This window comes from Elaeis guineensis, chromosome 2 (genome assembly GCF_000442705.2).
Source record: "Elaeis guineensis isolate ETL-2024a chromosome 2, EG11, whole genome shotgun sequence".
In the NCBI taxonomy this organism is placed as follows: Eukaryota; Viridiplantae; Streptophyta; class Magnoliopsida; order Arecales; family Arecaceae; genus Elaeis; species Elaeis guineensis.
The window spans coordinates 105,981,273-105,998,600 of record NC_025994.2 but is presented as its reverse complement, the minus strand read 5'-3'; the positions used below and the strand labels follow the sequence as shown (position 1 = coordinate 105,998,600).

The 17,328-nt window shown below is 37.1% G+C and overlaps 1 protein-coding gene across 1 annotated transcript in view; it reads right to left on the bottom strand.

Annotated features, from left to right (window-relative positions):
- The window catches only part of LOC105046415 (callose synthase 7), a 36,391-nt gene extending 28,102 nt beyond the window's left edge, over positions 1 to 8,289 (bottom strand). Inside the window, exons 1-18 of the mRNA XM_010924996.4 lie at positions 8,090 to 8,289; positions 7,030 to 7,945; positions 6,091 to 6,191; positions 5,637 to 5,746; positions 5,455 to 5,539; positions 5,233 to 5,343; positions 4,955 to 5,122; positions 4,677 to 4,766; positions 4,468 to 4,559; positions 4,248 to 4,371; positions 2,929 to 3,060; positions 2,702 to 2,778; positions 2,539 to 2,626; positions 2,076 to 2,198; positions 1,880 to 1,997; positions 1,368 to 1,699; positions 1,240 to 1,292; positions 1,096 to 1,156 (exon numbers count right to left, since the gene is read on the bottom strand). Of these exons, the coding sequence (XP_010923298.1) occupies positions 1,096 to 1,156; positions 1,240 to 1,292; positions 1,368 to 1,699; positions 1,880 to 1,997; positions 2,076 to 2,198; positions 2,539 to 2,626; positions 2,702 to 2,778; positions 2,929 to 3,060; positions 4,248 to 4,371; positions 4,468 to 4,559; positions 4,677 to 4,766; positions 4,955 to 5,122; positions 5,233 to 5,343; positions 5,455 to 5,539; positions 5,637 to 5,746; positions 6,091 to 6,191; positions 7,030 to 7,240 (2,076 nt within the window). The 5' untranslated portion in view covers positions 7,241 to 7,945; positions 8,090 to 8,289. The remainder of the gene's footprint in view (positions 1 to 1,095; positions 1,157 to 1,239; positions 1,293 to 1,367; positions 1,700 to 1,879; positions 1,998 to 2,075; positions 2,199 to 2,538; positions 2,627 to 2,701; positions 2,779 to 2,928; positions 3,061 to 4,247; positions 4,372 to 4,467; positions 4,560 to 4,676; positions 4,767 to 4,954; positions 5,123 to 5,232; positions 5,344 to 5,454; positions 5,540 to 5,636; positions 5,747 to 6,090; positions 6,192 to 7,029; positions 7,946 to 8,089) is intronic.
- Between the last annotated feature and the right edge of the window lie 9,039 nt (positions 8,290 to 17,328).

Sequence of the window (17,328 nt, the reverse complement as noted above, 5' to 3'; positions counted from 1 at the left end):
ATGTTAAAGGAAAGCCTAAATTGTAACAAGTTCACAAACTATGGCCATTTTAGGCTTCTGATGGTGGAAACCTGCCATCAGTAGGGCTAGGACAACAAACAGATAGCCAGTCGACTCTTAAATTGACCATGTCTAATTTGCAAGCTCGCTTGCTTTACATGTTGAACTATTCCTACTGTCAAAATAATTTAATAGCGGAGCTACCAAGGTTCGCCATCTCGGTACTAGACCTATACCAGTGCCATGCTAATACACTGTTGGTATGCCAAGGACAAAGGTTAGTTCCACATAGTGAGACTCGGTACATCAGCCATATGAGTCTTGGTCCGGTACCGGTAAGGTACGTACACTAGTTACTACTTTCAGAGAATCCAGCTGACTCAAGTCCAGCAAATCACATGAGCTGGTGCAGGGCTAGCGGTGTTAATTGGATAATGAGGCATGCACCTTCAAGAAGTTTAGATGGTTGATTTTTATTGTAATCATTTTTTGTCTTTTTATACCAGATATGCAATCATGTCCATTCAATTACTTTATTTACCATCACTAACATGTCACTACACAATATAAATAACAAATATAAATAAAAGCACATCTACTTAAAAGCAAAATTAAACATACATCTATGGACATCGAGATAATCTGCAGTAAAATCAAATAATATGAATCATTTTTTCTGCAAGTTGCTGATGCAAAGAGTACACTCGAGGGATAATGAGAGACCACAACATAGCTAGCTATGAGAGGGAGATGCAGAAAAGAGCCATGGGATATGATTCTTTCAAGGAGGAATGGAATCTCTATAACTAAAATAATACAAGGGTGCAGAAGAAGTCATCTACAACATTAGAGAAAATGACCTGCTTTAGGTTTTATATAAAAGGGGGAAAAAAATGCTTTGATTCATCTTTAGGCACTAAGTACTAACCTCTTTGAGAAAAAACATGCTTTATATAAAACCTTGCCTTATCTTTGCTCGACTTGAAAACTAGCTTTGTCAATGATGCAACTAAATGTCATACACTTCCAATCTAGCAATAGTAATAAGATCTCTCAAGCAAGCTACAAACAAATGTATCATAAGAAGTATATTACCTCAACATAGTAACTAAATGCAAGCTTGCTAATAAGCAACAAGATCCAGAAAAGAGTGTACCTGTTCGGTCAACACCACAAGAGCATTATCATCAAGAAAAAATAGATTACAAATTGAAAATCAACCATATCATATAATCTTACTTGAGAAGTGAGAATATGTCCTCATGCATACCCCTTCCCACATATAGTTTAGGCTGAGATGCAGAATAACATATAAGTAGTGAATCGTAGAAGCAAAAGTACATTAGTTAGAGGCTCAAAATTCTTGCCTGTGCCCACCACATAAGAAGAATGACTATATGCATATTGGAGCGCTCCATGGCTCTCCGAAGTGGTGGAAGCATGAATAATAAGGCAGCCAAAATATTGGGTATCATATATATGACAACAGCAAAACTGTACAGTGATTGACTACGCCAATTGCCGATCCAATTGCTAAAGAATTTAGTGAGTCCTGTAGGATTCTGCACGGAGCTAGAGTAGCCTATCGGGAGAATTATTATCCATGCAGTGGCCACCGCAAATTTTAATAGGTACCGAATTATTTGAGTGTATTCCATGCTTCCCCATGCCTTCCAGCTAAGAATTATATCCAAAGCAGCTGCAAAGTTCAAGATGTTATAAGGGAAAAATACCAGCACCAAATACTAAGTTTCAAAATCACAGTGCTAAAACAGTTATATTGTTAATTTAAAAAAGGTTGTGCTTAAAATCCCCTGATGCCCAAATTGATTGCTATAATGAAGCTTACAAGATCAGAGATCTAATCTAATTATTATACCTTGCAGGAAATTAAGTAATGCAGCAGTTATGAAGATACTCAAAACACTTCTAAAAACATCTGGGTCAAAGAATGCTGTGAGAGATCCTGATGGACTCCATGCAATTATCAACATGGCCTGAAAGAAAATTAAAAACATTATGATTACAATTTCGAAATCTGGTATCAACTAGTAGAAGGTCAAAAGAGAGGGTACCTGGAAAGCCAATATGAAGAAAATCCACATACGATCAAAACTTCTAAATAGGTGCCAAAATGTACGGACTTCAACAAAATTTGTTTTAGGCTTTCTCCGTCCATGAACAACTAGGTCACGGCGCTGTAAAAAATTGATGTTTTACTAAATAGCAAAAATACATCAACTATCCCATTTTACTCCCCAGATGTTACTAAATATGACATAGTGAATGACATAATTTCCTCACTTTATATGTGACTTTAATAATTGCCATTCCACATCATGCGCTTCAAATATATATTCAGGTGACTAATTGAAATCTTTGGGATGGAAATCAATTTCAAGCATACTCATTTATGGAAAAACTGTTCGATGTAAAGCAATTAACAAGTAATTAGGTAAAACTTTTCTGCATGCTGAACAAAAATATCTTCTGATGCATTTAAGTATGCCTAGTAAGTAAATAGGCATCAAAATTAACCTCAGTTTTAGGATGCATAACCACTGAATGGTCAAAAAAGTCTGCTTCAAAATTCATCGGCCAACCTAATTTAAAGCAATCATTTGACCTGAAAAAGAGAGGGCATATCTCACAGACAAATACCATTAGAAATGCAAGTTTTAGGGAGGATAAGAACAATTACCAAAAATATTCATTTAAATCATCATAATTTCTCCATCTTGAATGGCTAGCAGTACCACCTTTATTTCTTTGAACTTCCTTTTGCATCAAAGAGAGAGAGAGATAGAGAGAGAGAGAGATTCCAGTAAGGAAATAAATTATTCAACTAAAAGTCATATGAACATGATCAACATCAAAAAGATTTGCGAAGCATACGTTAACTCTAACCACGGAAGTACTGATACATACCTTGCGCATAACCTGATAGATAGGGGTCACAACTTGTTGCAAAAATGATTTCTCGCCTTGGTGTGATGGTTCAAAATATCCTCCACTAGCCAAGTGTACATTACCAATAATTCCGTACAGCTCATCAGCCATCTTAAATATGTACACAAAGAAGAATATTACTTTTGTTGCCTATGCAGGTGCAGAAACATATGAAAATTTTGAAAGTGACATTACACAATAGGGGAAATCCGTTCATGTTAAAGCCCAAGTACCATCTGCATGGGGATGCAAGACTGCTGAGCATGTTCAATACTGTGTATACCAAGGTCCAAAATCACAGTACTAGGCACCTCATTGATATTGTTACTGTTCAGTACGATATGATATGGTACATGCATCGTCCCAAGACCCCTTTTTTGTCAGTTTTGATCAACATCTTGCCCGAAACCAGACAGTATGGGTGCGTACAGTACGGTATGCATCTTGATTTTGGGTGGCACCGGGTGATTTCACTCAGTTCGGACCAATATGGACTGCTTCGACTCATATACCAAGCCAAAACTCGGTAGCATAGTAGTACATTACCGATACAGTATGATCGGTACGACAAACCTTCATGTACGCAATTATTAACATGGTTTTACGTAGAAGAATAGCTTGCATTTAACCATATGATCAAGATTTAAAATACTTGGTATATTTGCATGAAAGAAAAAGAAAACTCGGTATACCAGACCCCATGGGGCCTTAATACACCTTAATATTTAGTACATTGAGCCTGAAAATCCAGGAATATCAATCCTGTACTCAGTTAAGCAAAAATGGCTGTTGTAAAAATATCAACAGCCTTTAGCATACTTAACAACATCGGGTTGATCTGCTGAATATTGTCATTTAAGAAAATCATGAAGAGATTATATTATATATAACATAGCATAACAAAATATAACATAATATAAAAATTTTACTGTTATATTATATTATATTATATGATATTATGTTATGCTATATTATGATTTGATGTCATATAACCAATATGGCATAATACAATACAATGGCCATAAGCTAGAACTGCTCATGTATGCAACAGAAACTAGATTTCCAGGTAGCAGTGCATTTCCTTAAAATTTGGAGGATCTAAAATATATAACATCCAGCAGATGTTTGAAGTGATTTCTTCCCTTTTATCACAAGATGTGATATTGCCAGAAATTTCAAAGCAGCCATTGTAAGACAAAAGGTTGGAATTGGGAGACACGCTGGAGCAAATTGGTCCAATCAATCAATGATGCTTCATAAGCCAAAAGAGAGAACCTACACAGATGCAGATAGCTTACATGGTGGAAGATATAGCAAAGACACTCAGGCATGAACCGGACATTTGAAGCTTCTCCCCATATAAGAAAATATAACCCAATGTAAAGTAGATCTAACTGTTGTGTCTCAGCATTATTTGGAAAGCTGCAGAGAAGACAGAATATTCATGAATGCTGATTTTGAGATTTCATCCCCTGTATTTAATACAAAGGATTCCAACCAAACAATTGCATTACTTACTTGATGTTTGACCCACGATGCAAATAGGCACACCATGAATAATAATTCTTGAAAACTTTATGCATTAAGTAACTCACGGTATCATTCTGCAGCTGTGAATGGCATGTGACTGAAAGATCATTTATGGTTGTTCAACTAAAAGAAGCATATTTGAATCATCTTTAGAATAGTATAGTAAAGAACCATCCCATGCAAACAAACTGAATTACCAGGGAGTATTGTCTGTGCTTCCTGTTTCTTATGTCCATGTTCGCCAGTAACAAAATCAAGTGCTCCCTTTGATTCTCCACATTCCCTTTCTTCAAACCAACATGTTAAGAAAGTGATGAAATTTCAAAATATTTGAGTTATTCAACCACACAGTTGTTCCCGTACCAGAAGAATAAATAAATATGCAAATTAAAAGCATTAGGCAGAGAGAAACAGTGATAACAGGAATATAACTTTTCAAGAAAAAATTAGAATGATGAAAGAAACTCTTTTATACCTGAAAGCCAAAAGTTAGACCAAGCCAGTCAAGCAAATCATTAACGGATATATCCCCATCTTCAGGCATCAAAGATCCATCGACTCTCTGGTGAGGATTAGACGTTGATCGTACACTAGGCCTTGGAAGATTTTCTACCTGGCGTAGTTCATTGATTGCTGCTTTAATCTGTAATATCCAGAAGATAATAGAGGACAATGGCATAATATGTTACTGAAGAATGATAAAAAATTGTGGCAGAAAGAGCCAGCAAGAAGAAAGATTAACACATTGCAGACCTCTGCAAGTTCCATAATTGCTGGAGCAGGCCCAGAAACATGAAGAGGAAGAATGTTATATGGTCCAAAATGAACTTTCTTTCTCTCAACTTCTTTTGCTTGTCTATCTATCTGCAAACACATGTATGCATATTATATTATGTAGTGTTACTTAGCTTAAAATACAAAGTTGAAATGTTGAAAGTATGTTATATGCACACTATAGCACTATCCACTACAAACCTCATCATCAACTTTTCCGTGAGCCACAGTTTTCAGCACGTCATATAATACTGATGCTATCTGATAATGCTTAGCCATCTCCTCGCTATGTAGACAAGCAATAAAATAATTTAAAATTTTCCCAGATGGCAGGGCTAGTCAAAGCATCAGAAGGGGGGAAAAAATCTGATGTCATGTCTTACGGTTTTCTTTCAGGTCCTTCCTTAACATATTTGTCATAGTACAACTGATAGAACAATTGGATTTCTTTCAGATCATTGCGAGCAAGCCTTCGCTCGTTTTCCTCTTCATCCTGCCAGAATGAACAAAAGTCATTATGAGAAATGCCAATGGACCAGGCTAGTGCCGGACAATGGTCAGCCATGTGCTTTCACATGCATGCATGATGTATGTGCATGCATGTCCTCTGTATGTACATGCATGTGTGATCCTTTTAAGCCTGGGTTGCCACAACAGGATACAGATGATGCTACTTTATAAATATAGAAGTAGAACAAACATATAGTAGAGTTTAAAAATAATGCAATGAACCAAAACAGATAATGTGAAAAATCAAATAAAATTCAGATTTGATCCCCATAGAAAGATGTAAAAAGTGATTCTTCGTAACAATATCAAAATGACAGAAACATATACCTTTTGAAGCTTATGTAAGAGATATGTTTTAAACTGGCGGACACCACGGCCACTTGATGTAGGATCCAAATTGTGGGCCTTTTCAAATGCGTAAAAGCGGCCTAATTAAAGACATATACAAAATGAAAGGTTTTCAGCACAGATTTTTAAGAGCAAATATAGAGTCAACATAAACAAAACTTTGTTTTCTAGATCAGTAGAATGCTATGAAGCTTAGCATAATTTTTAATTTAAAACTTCCAGGGAAGATCAAATGATAAGGTTGGTAGATGATAAAGCAGAGATACTTTTAAATAACAGTATCGATAAGTTTATAACATGTAAAAAATCATAAACTATTTTATTCAACAAGAAGAACTCGCCTTGCAGTCAGGACAACGAACCTTCTTTGGGGGATAAAAGTGGAAATTGCAGGCATTAAAACAAGAAAAGCGGGTAGTGCCATTTGTGAGGATGGCAAAGAAAACATGGTGACTGACAAAAGACCACCATGAAGGTAATAATGAATGCATATCTCCTTCACATTCCTCAGCCTTTAGAAAACATGTTTATCCAAAACAGCCGAATCAAATATCTCCAATGACTGCATAGTGCAGTACTTGAAGATCGAAAAATGATAATGGTGTTATAAAGAATCTCACAATCTTCCGTACCTAACATTGATCTGAGACTACTGCATTGATGTGTTTTTCTTCGATCAGGTCAACTTCTGATCAAAATCGTTAACTTAAAATATTACGGCCAGAACTGTCGTTGAAGCACTCATTCTGCGGCTTCTTCTTTGTGAAAATGTCAAATATCCGATACTTTATAAGCATCAAAATTCCAACTTTTTCCACGTTAAAAAATTGTCATTGCTATAAAAGAACAGCACTAGCCAAAGATGCACTTCAAGAAGCAAGAGGAGGAGGTCATAAAAGAGGGGAAGGGATTGATTACAGAGATAGGCAACACGAGGGTTCTGGCCTTCGATCTCGTTGGCGACACGGAGAATGGGGACGATGGAGGCCAGTGAGGAGGGGACGAGCTCGCTGTCGGGGGCCTCCTCCAATGGCGGTTCCACCATTGTCTGCTGCCTCGTCATCCTCCTCGAGGGCGTCCTCCTCAACTGCCCCGTGTCGTATTCGCTGCTTCCGCTGCCGCTCGCCATCAATTTTTCCTCCTCTTCTCGTTGTTCTTCTTCCCCAAAGGAGACGGTGGGTGGCGGCTCGTCGTGCGCGGGAGGAAGAGGAGAATGAGTGCGTGAAAGGGGTGGGGGAAGGGGGAAGGCGCATTATGTAGCATATAAGAAGAAAGGGGAAAGCAAGAGAGAGAAAGAGAAAGAGAGGCCTGGCTTTGCTTTCCTTTATTCTCTCGGGGAAGAGATGGGGCTCTGCTTTTGCTCTTTTTCCTTCTTTTTGGATTGGAATGGGATTGGATTGGCTTCCGGTATCTCCAACTGGCAAGTAAGGAATCAGCTAAAGAAAGAAGAAGAGAGAAGCGCACTTCTTTAAACCATTGTGTACGTGTTCATACTCCTTCTTTCTCTACTCCTAAGCTAGGAATCGCTACTGCACTCTTTGCAGAGGCAAGAATAAAGATGATGGTGGGTTCGGTCTCCCGCCTTTCTTCCACTGTCGGGTTCGGTTTCTTGTTGGATCCTCCAATCCGGTTCTCCTCTCTGAGAAAAGGTGCCGTCATTGGACGTCTTTGGAAGCTTCAAGACCGTGGCTTCCAATTCCTTCACCTGATTCAGCAACAAGAAGTGAAGGATCGAGATTGGGAGGACGATCTACTGCTTTGTAGCCAAACTAATCGGATTGCTGTTCCTTCTCGAGGTCCACGGGGATGCCCTTGATCGAGCTATTCTGGTCTCCTGGCACGAGAGAAGAAAAGGATTAGGCCTTAGAGTGGCTTAGGGTTTAGGGTTGCAGATTGGCCGGCCGATTCTAGGGTTTTGATAAAAGGTTTGAGATTTTACGGTTACAGAATGGATTCTAGTGTTTAGGGTATCACTTACACCGCGATGAGGGATTGGTTGTCGGACAAGAGGGTGGCGACCGCCGTGGCGATTCCCCCGGCGGCGGAACTATGCGGGCCAGGACACGACGTGGACGCCATCGCTGTGCTCTCTCTATGCGGAGCTAGAGACGGAGAGGGAAGGGCAGCAGTGGACACGTGCGGTTGCACGTGTAGTGCCCGACGGGGCCGGGTGATAAACTAGCATCGACCTTCTGATCTTGATCAATCGACAGAAAGTCGCCCGAGTGTCCTGAAGGAACATATGCGGACGTATGTATACGGTTTCCTGCGACGGTGCACCGAGATGCAGAGGCGCGCATTAAAAAAAAAAAAAAAAAAGCATGCAATGCAGACGTTTTCACTAAATACATAAATAATATATTATATTAATATTTTATATTCAATAATATAAAGCTTTTATTTTTTTTTATACTTATCTTAAATTTCTGCGTGCCTGTTCTTTCATCCGCAGCTGCAGAGAGTTTACTGCCCTTCAAAGGTTGGTCGTATTACTGTGTAAACTGGATGACCCTGTTGAGTTTGCGCTTGTTTGGGAAAAGACAAAAGGGGCTCATTCCAAGTTCATAGATGCTTAACATATCCTTCCATGTAATATGTCATAAAATTGTTGCTGGTCGACATCTTCCAACCTCTTTCTTGTATCTCTGTTCTCTCTTTCTTGTTGTTTCATCGGCTCTTAAACACTATCAATTATACAACGCTTCCCCATTTTTTTGTAATAGAGTTTGGGTGGCTCTTTTGAGCCTCTTCTTAACCTCCAAAAAAATTTAAAAAAAAAAATCATCTGCCACCATCTCCTAATAAGAATGGCACTATGTTAGTTGGATTGTTACCGAACGAGATGAGTAAAATCTCGGAGCAGAGTAGAGGATGGTTAAAGTTAGGTAAGATGGGTTAGATGGATCGAGCCGGTTACAGCTAACAAAATCTTTTTTTCTTATTTTGAAAAAAAAATTATAAATATTATATATTTCTAATTTGGGAGTAGTGTAGATTTTGTCATTACCTATATTCACTTCAAAATCCATTAAAAATGCGTTAGAGTTGGATTGGATTGGATACCCAATTAGCAAAATAAATTATCATCCCCCCACCCCCACATCAATTGGTCCCTGTCTCTTGGGCCTAAGACAGATGGATACTACAAGGGGGCTGGACTTCAACTGAGATCTGACTGGATTAAGTTCAAGTCGTTATCAAGCTTTAGGCCACGCTATTATAGCAAACTTGGAGGGATCTATTAAATAATAACATGGTGGATATTTGAATGACAATCACCATTTGACTATTATCTCATTTTAATATGATATTTTATGATCCATTCATTCAAATTTTAATACCAAATTTCTTTTTAAAAAGTTACGATGCATGTTATTCTAATACTAAATAACTTGAAATCATAAATGGGTGTTCGTCATATGGTGGGGTAATGTTATTATTCAAACCAGAGTCCTATCCTTTAACATTATAGCTTTAGCAAACCCCTCCGGCCTTTTCTATCAAAAAAAAAAAAAAAACTCCTCCAGCCTCACCCTTGTCTTGGAGAAAGAAAGACGACAGAACAAGAAAGTATTGGTGGTGATACCCGGTCTTCCGGTATTAGTTTTGACTAGCGCGATGATACAATGCAATTGAATGATCTCGATTTATAAAAAGAGAGGTAGGGCTGGCAGAGCACAGCATATGTTCAATTAAATACTTGAAAGAGATGTCGTTTCACGAACGAGAGGACGAGGTTGAGGTGGCGTCTTTCAGAATATGACGTTCGGCCAGAGACAAATTCACCTACAAAGGGAACCGCAATGGGTGTCACTAATTTAACATTAACTTAGCTATACAAAAAGCATTTGTTGTGGACTGCAAAGTTCCTCTGCTCTTCTCGAGAAATTAGATCACCAAAGCGTTAATAAGAAAAAAAGAAAAAAAGAAAAGACTTAATATGAATGGAAATATTATGTATGATAAACTACGCTCCCCCAGGGGCACGACCATAAGGATAGAGGACTGAAACATAACCACGATAAATTCTTAAAAAAAGACACTTAAATCTTAACAAAAGCATGACTGATGTTGGGAAGAATTTGATTCCACTATTTTGATCTCACGCTTGTGAGCAGAATTGTCAATCAAAACGTTCCATTTGAGTTCAATATTGTGAGATCGTATGAATATACTTTGTCTTGAAGTGAATAATAGTTATCGGGTTTCTTGCAGTTAGTTTCTCATCCTGTTCTAGCACATGCCTGTGCTTCTCAACTTTTCTGTTCGTGCAATAACCCTAATTAGATTTCTTTCTCAATTTTTTTTTTTTATATATAAAAGTAGGATTTTAAAATCATCGAACTCCAGGAAAGAGGTATCAAAGTAGAAAAGTCTTCATTACATTAGATTTGCATGATTTCGCACATAATAATGGCCTATTTCCCTCCAAAATCCATGTTCATTGTGATTCTTGATCCAGGAAAACTTAACAAAATTAAGAATATTATATCTTAAAAGAAATTCATGAATAAGGCATGTTAGTGCCTAACGCTGTCTTTAAATTTATCCTATATTAATATTTGAAATATTTACTAGTACATTATAACTAGTCAAAAGTAAAAAGAATAAAATTGTTCTAATAAACAGTCCAGAAGAGAAATTTTAAAGAAGTCTCCACATATTTTCACTCCAATGAATTTGATCTTTCTATTAAGGATCTTCTTTTCTGGACTGGGCATAGCTTGGAGAGGGCCAATGTTACAATCATGGCCATCACGCCAATCATTGATGGGTGTGATTGGATGAGTATGTCTATCAAAACCACCTCTAAAACTAGAGAGAATCTTTGCCCTTTATATAGTTCCTATCTTAATTGACAGAAGCCTATCATCTTGGAATCGTTAGCTATTATGGATTATCATATTTTTCAAAAAAAAAAAAAAAAAGACCCTCTCCTTTTCTCTTTTATAGTCTCTAATTTATTTGAGCAAGCACGATATCTGATTCAGCAAACTTGGAGTAGCATTTTCGTGGATTTTTGTGGGCACCTGAGGCTAATAGAAAGCGACTACACTTGTATCTTGGGAGCAGGTCTGTGCCCCTAAATATAGGGGTAGAATTGGAGTGCAATCTCTAGCCCTCAAGAGACAAGCACTATTTGGTAAGTTGGCAGCTAATGTTATTTTTCGTCCATCTTCTTTATGGGCTAGACTAGTGCATGCAAAATATAATTTTTTTTTTTCATGGACTTTGCATCGCAAACCTGCCAAATGCTCTTCTGTATGGTCTGCAATTATAAAAATAGGTTATGCTCTTTGTTTTAACTTTATTTGGTCAACTGGGGATAATAAGTCTATTCATGCTTTTTATGACCCCTAGATACAACCAATCCCTCTTAGTGCATAGCCCACTTTTATTAATATGAACATTGATTGGGAGAACTTATGGGTGGAGCACTTCTTTTCACATGCTGCGGGCTGGAATGCTAACCTGTTATCCTCCCTGATGTTCTCTGAGATGATGACCATTATCATGAATATCCCTATTTCTTATGCTTTTTGGTCTGATCAGATAGGGTGGCATGGATCCAGATCTTCTAATGTTTCTTTGAAAGAAGTAATGGCATCTATTAAATTTGATGTTCCTTCTTCTGCTACAATAAACTGTAGCTGAATTTGGAAACTTCGTATCCCTCAAAGAGTTAAAATATTATGCTGTCAGCTTTATTTTCAAAAGATTCTATACAAAAATTATTGAAAATTGTATTTCAAAATTAATCATCAGTCTGTTGACGATTGAACTCATATTTATAAATTATATATAAATTATTAAATAATAAATATTATTTGACTTTCATCATTTTTTGTACATCTTTTTTGAACTCCTGTATTGTGATGAAGTTTTTAGGACTATTTGAATCGATATAGAAGGATATATCATTTAGTCCTTAAATCTAGTTCACGACCAAATGATATGCTATTATTATAATGATAGCTATATCAAGTGTAGATCGTTGTATGCCATGTGTATTGGTTATCCTCTTAATCAAGAAGTGTGGAGACACTGACATGACATACAAGTGAAACGTAGAAGTACATCTCACGGAACGTGACCAACTGTGGAACACTCTGCTGTCAAGAGTAGCTCGCGAAGGATATGAGTATAAATATCTGTATGATCTGAGATCATCATAGTGACTTACAAGCAATTCACTGTGCTTTGGTATCGGACTATCTAAATTTCTAATTTAGTGATGAAAGATTTTTAGATACAATCAAGTACTTGTGAAGTCGATGTGTGAGTCAAGATCAAATTGACCCCTCCGAATAAGTAAGAGTTAATGCATCAGTGTATTTCAATTTAGTGAAACTTTGGTCGAGGTAATCCATGTGATGGATTTGAAAAGTTGAAATATAATGTGGATGACTAATTTAGGATTGACAATTAAATCCTAAGTCATCCTGAGCATTCAGGATCGAAGAGATAAATTATACGGTAACCATATGCCAATGGATTTTTGAATGTTGCTTAGCAATCCTTCGGCCTATTCGAATGTCGGATACCATTGCTAGATGGTCATTTTAATTGGTACAGAAAAATTATTTCTGTACTATTGATTTAGGTTCGAACCTATAGGATCATATTTAAAAAAAATTTCTGACTGATCATATGGCTAATCGACAATTGAGAATCGTTCAAAGGCATAAATATCAATTCTATTGATGATTAATCTTGTACAAAAGTTGTAATAAATTAATTCACTAATAGTTAGTAAATTATAGAAAGATTGATAAGTAATTAGATTGCTAATTAGCTTAATTTAATTAAGCAATGTTGTTTGATTCAAGTTTAATTGAATTGAATTCAATTTGGTTTGATCTGATTAGGTTATGAAATGACATAATCTCTAAGGGTATTTGATTCCTGATTTGATCAGGATTTGAGTTCGATTAATTTCTAATCTGATTAGAATTTAATTGAGTTAGTTAAGTACCTAATTAGATTAGATCCTGATGTCTAATTGGGTCTAACCTAATTTGATTAGAAAAGATACCTAATTAGATAAACTCTAAAGAGTCCAAGCTAGGTTGGACTCTTCCTAAAGCACCGACCACTTTCTCCACGCCTTGCTCTCCACCGAATTTTGATTTTTGTGTATAGATTTTACACACCAAAGAGGGCTCTTGTCGCCCACTCTGGATAAGGAAAAGGTTGGTTAAAAATTTAAGTTCAAAATATTTAAATTTGAATGAGAAGTAAGAGTCCAAACTTAGTTGGCCTCTAATTTATTTGAGCAAGCACGATATCTGATTCAGCAAATTTGGAGAAGCATTTTCGTGGATTTTTGTGGGCACGTGAGGCTAATAGAAAGCGACTACACTTGGTATCTTAGGAACAAGTCTGTGCCCCTAAAAATGGGAGTGGAATTGGAATGCAATCTATAGCCCTCGGGGGACAAGTGCTACTTGGTAAGTTGGCAGCTAATGTTATTCTTCATGCATCTTTTTTATGGGCTAGACTGGTGCATGCAAAATATAAATTTTTTTTTTTATGAGCTTTGTATCACAAATCTGCCAAATGCGCTTCTATATGGTTTGTAATTGTAAAAATAGGTTATACTCTTCGTTTTAACTTTTTTTGGTCAATTGGGATGGCAAGTCTATTCATGCTTTTTATGACCCCCGGATGCAACCAATCCCTCTTAGTGCATGGCCCACTTTTATTAATATGAACATTGATTGGGAGAACTTATGGGTGGAGCACTTCTTTTCATATGCTGCGGGCTGGAATGCTAACCTGTTATCCTCCCTGGTGTCCTCTGAGATGATGACCATTATCATGAATATCCCTATTCCTTATGCTTCTTGGTCTGATCAGATGGGGTGGCATGGATCCAGGTCTTCTAATGTTTCTTTGAAAGAAGTAATGGCATCTATTAAATCTGATGTTCCTTCTTCTCCTACGGTAAATTGTAGTTGGATTTGGAAACTTCAGATCCCTCAAAGAGTTAAAATGTTTTGTTGATAGCTTTATTTTCAAAAGATTCCATGCAAAAATTTCTTGGTTAGGAAAGGAATTTTATCTGCTGAGCATCAATTATGTGATCTTTGTGTTAATTGTGTAGAGGATTGTGAGCATGTTATTCTTTTGTGTCCCTTTGCGGTGAGTTGTTAGAGGAATCTGGTTCATATATTTGCCATGAATGATGTTCCCCATACTTTAACCCATTTGTTTGATTTGGTTTCTAATCGATTGGGTGAAAAGCGGTATCAGACAGCATGTATTTATCTAACCTGATTACTATGAAAAGCGCGTAATGCTAGAATTTTTGAAGGTATCTATGCTGACCCCTACCAGTTGGTGCGCCAGATTATTGTGCTGAATTGTAATTTCATATCTTCTACTCCCTTAAGGTACTGGGATTGCCCTTTTCCTATAACTCAGAGGAGTGTATCCTTTACTTCTGTTGGCTGGCAGCCCCCTCCCTTTAGAGTATCGAAGATTAATTTTGATGGGCGGTAAAAACAAACGAGTCTGCAGCAGCATATGTGATCAGGGATTTTCAAGGTAGGCTCATTAGAGCTGCTAGTCGCCAGTTGTTTAATGTTTCAGTTCCTTATGCTGAGTTGGCAGGACATTGGATGGAGGTTCATGAGGCTGTATGTTCCTTACATGCTGAACACTTGTGGATTGAAGGGGATTCTAGCCTAGTTATTGGCTGGATTGCACAAACTCAGCTTCTCAAGAATCCTACTTGGCTTTTAATCAGGGATATTTTTGAATGGAAAGCTCAAATGGTAAGGTATCCTTGGAAGGTTTCTCATGTCTATCGAGAGGCTAACCAAGCGGCTAATTGGTTGGCTCCTAATTCGGATTCTAATATCTTATCCTTTGGCCATCTTGATGCCTTGCCCAGTCAGTTTTTTAATATTTTGCAAGCAGATGCTCGTAGAACTGCATATATTAGATAGGTTTAACGGAGGTTTGTTTAACCAGATGCTGATCATCTTTTTGGAGGCTTGCTGAGTTGCTGTATTATTATGTGGTACTGTGTTCATTTTACTTTCTCCTGTCCCTGTTCTGTTGTTTATTTCAATTCCTATCTGCAGTTGGGATTCTTTCTTGATAGTCTGACCCCTTGTGTTTCAAATTGTTCTGCTGAATTTCAAGCCAATTCTCTGCAGAGTTTGTTTATTTGCTGTCTTTCTAGGCAGAGCTGCTAACATGTACAAATGTTCTTGGAATTCTAACATGCATACAGGCTTTTATAAAGAGGAGGGTTTTCATCACTGCTGGTCTTCCTTTTCAATCAATGGGTTTTATGTTCATAGCCCAGCTCACATATTTTTCAGTGACGATGCATCCTCTCATACATTGTCTGTAGCTGTAAAGTTCAGTTTCATACACATGATACAGGTTCTATTGAAGTATAATTTGTTGGTCCTCTGTGCCAAATTTTGGTGTACAGTTTCAGGTTACACTATTTCAACTTATTTTTTGGGTTTGTATACAACTTTGGTATCATTAATATTAGCAGGATTTGGTTCTCTTATGTATTCCTTTTTTTGGCTCTGTTTGGGTTTGTATATAACTTTTGTATCAATACTGTTAGTAGGATTTTGTTCCCTTTGTTTTGGGTTCATCCTTGTAACTTATTGTGCAGCACTCTTGTCAATGTAATAATATAGCACTTCATCTTTTTCACCAAAAAAAACCCTGTCATAAGTCGAGCTTGTGAGACAAACAACATAAAATTCCAATGGACCACGTGGCTTCTAGTTTAGTGAATGAGCCCAATAGCCACATGTTGCACGTCCAGGGGTAACAAGTTGCAGGTCGAGTCAGGTTTGGGGCACTCTAAGATTACATGTCAACGTCTATTGGTTTGACCCAAATTTAGCTTATAAATAACTTCCTGGGTATTTTTTTTAACTTAGCCCAAGCCTACTTAACTTTGGGCTTTGTACTGTGTTGATGCCTAGTTTTTTCATAGATCTTTGAGTAATCACATGACTTACTAAAATAAAGAAGCTAATAATATAGATCATAAAACAAATATTGTATCCAAGACACACACATCTTTCCCATCACTTTGCCATCTCTCTCTTTCTGCACACATGCGTGTGCGAATATATATGCATACCGTATATATGTAATTATATATACATCTACAAATATAATAATACCATATATCTTACGTGTAATCTGTCCCAACCTGCTAGTGAGTTGAGAATGGCTAACCATTCCTGGCCCTCGAACCTTACAGCTAAGTTAGATGGGTGTCATGTTGGCTGGACCAGGTGGGGTAATGTAGGCTAGGTCAAAAATGGCCAACATTTTTCTATGCAACCAAACGGCCGAACACTGAGACTTGTTTTTTTTTTCTATAAAAAATAAAAAGAAAATGGCGGTCCTTATTCCTTTTCTTCAATCCAATGCCAGGAGCATCGCCGTCACAAGCGAGTCCGCTTTCCCAAATCCCAACGGCTACTTTCACGCGACCTGAATTGGCGAAGTCCCAACGGCCAGATAGCCCACAGGGCGGGCTATTTTTTTTCTAAGAAAAAAAAAATTGCACAAACTTTCAGATTTTATTATTATTTATTTTTAAAAATATCTCCTCTCCCAACTTATTTTCGAGAATATCGTCGCTCGAAGTCGCCACTTGAAGTGGCAAGTGGTGATTTCATGGCTACCTAAGCTTGCTTTGAACCCAACTAGCTGAATGAGGTAGAAATCGTTACTTGGATTCATGACTTCACTGGAATCGTCACTTGGACCGACAAGCAACCCCCTCCGTGGCTCTATGTCGAACACCCATAACCCCCCTCCGACGCTACTCATGGCTCCTTCGCCCGGCCATCGCTCCTCCGCTCCTCCATCGCTCCTCCCTTCCCCTCCGACGCCACCCGTCACTCTTCCATCCAACTGTCGCTTCTCCACACCTACCTAACTCATTTTTTTTCAAATTATTTTTAAAAATATATTTTTTAAATTTTTTAAAAAATAATAGTAATAAAATATATGAATGGATGTGAAAATTTATATAATAATAAAATATTATTTTTAAAAAATAACCCCTCAAATAATAATATTTTATTATTAATCAAATAATAATAATTAATTATTAATAAAATAATAATATTATTACTAAATAAAAATAATATTTTATTAATCAAATAATAATAATAACAATTTATTATTAATCAAATAATAATAATTTATTATTAATCA